Here is a 1,321-nt window from a genome sequence, read left to right as displayed (position 1 = left end):
GAATATCAAAGCTGCAGTAGCCCCACCCCATTTGGCACTGCTAATCAGAGGACTTATGGGGGATGCTGGGCACAGGGGCCATGGACACAGTGTGGTGAGGACACCAGGGCGTGGGGCCTCAGGCCTCTCACTAGGAGGACCATCTGCCATTTGCTGCCTCCGAACTCCGGTTTGCTCATAGCTGTCACTGATCTCAGCCTCCCTGTCTTTCTAGAAGAGGCAGGCCTCGAACTGAAGGCAGCTGTGCAGAAGGAGCTGTCAGACATGGATTACCTGAAATCCAAGATGGTGAAGGCCGGGTCGTCCTCTTCCTCGGAAGAAGAGGAAAGTGAAGATGAAGCCGTGCACTGTGATGAAGGGAGTGAGGCCGAGGAAGAGGCTTCCTCCGCCACCCCAATCCTGCAGGAAAGAGACGGCAAGGGTGCAGGCCAAGAGCAAGGGATGCCAGCTGGGAAAAAGAGACCGCCGGAGGCCAGAGCTGAGGTGCGTGTGTATCCCGCAGATGCCAAGGGAGGAAGTCCGCTCTCCTGCTTGCCCATGGTCCCCACAGCTCCTCTTTTAGGACAGTGGAATCTTGGGGAAAGACGCAGCTCTGCAGTCCAAAGGCTTCCCGATCTTGGCCCTGCCGCTTGCTCGCCGTGTGTCCTTTCTGCATTTCTTTTCTGTTTTTATTTTTATTTTATTTTATTTTTTTGAGACAGAGTCTCCCTCTGTCGCCCAGGCTGGAGTGTGGTGGTGCGATCTCAGCTCACTGCAACCTGCGCTTCCTGGGTTCAAGTGATTCTCCTGCCTCGGCCTCCCGAGTAGCTGTAGTTATAGTCATGCACTACCACACCCAGCTAATTTTTTGTATTTTTAGTCAAGATGGGGTTTTGCCATGTCAACCAGGCTGGTCTCAAACTCCTGACCTCAAGTGATCCACTCACCTCAACCTCCCAAAGTGCTGGGATTACAGGCATGAACCACTGCACCCAGCCTCTGCATTTATTTTCTGTTGCTAACCTGGAGAGGTCACCTGCCTTCCAGAAATTGCCTATAAGTAGGGTGACAAATTATTATGCGCACTAAGTTAAAAGTGAGATGCTAGTCCAATGGGGTGCCAGGCTGTGGATGTAGTTACTGCAGGTCTAATGACTACGGATACAGTGACCAACTATCCTGGGCAAACTGGAGCAGCCCGGTCAACACACCCACATCCCACCAATGGGGCGGGAGTGAGCTGAGTGATGGCTCTGAGCCTTTATCCTTTGTATTTAGTAACAACACAGGCAGAGGGGTGCAGAGCAGTCATCAGCAATAATAGGGAGGATCAACTGAGCCT

General features: G+C 52.8%; 1 protein-coding gene across 2 annotated transcripts in view; it reads left to right on the top strand.

Moving 5' to 3' along the window:
* Positions 1-1,321, top strand: part of RBM19 (RNA binding motif protein 19) — a 158,507-nt gene that overhangs the window by 14,799 nt on the left and 142,387 nt on the right. For both annotated transcript variants that reach the window (XM_011997927.1, XM_011997926.1), the window contains exons 6-8: positions 215-483; positions 698-702; positions 1,011-1,039. In XM_011997927.1, coding sequence (XP_011853317.1) covers positions 215-483; positions 698-702; positions 1,011-1,039 — 303 coding nt within the window. The remainder of the gene's footprint in view (positions 1-214; positions 484-697; positions 703-1,010; positions 1,040-1,321) is intronic.

This window comes from Mandrillus leucophaeus, unplaced genomic scaffold (genome assembly GCF_000951045.1).
Source record: "Mandrillus leucophaeus isolate KB7577 unplaced genomic scaffold, Mleu.le_1.0 Scaffold55, whole genome shotgun sequence".
NCBI lineage: Eukaryota > Metazoa > Chordata > Mammalia > Primates > Cercopithecidae > Mandrillus > Mandrillus leucophaeus.
Note: the sequence above shows the minus strand (reverse complement) of the source record. Positions and strands in the feature narration are given on the sequence as shown.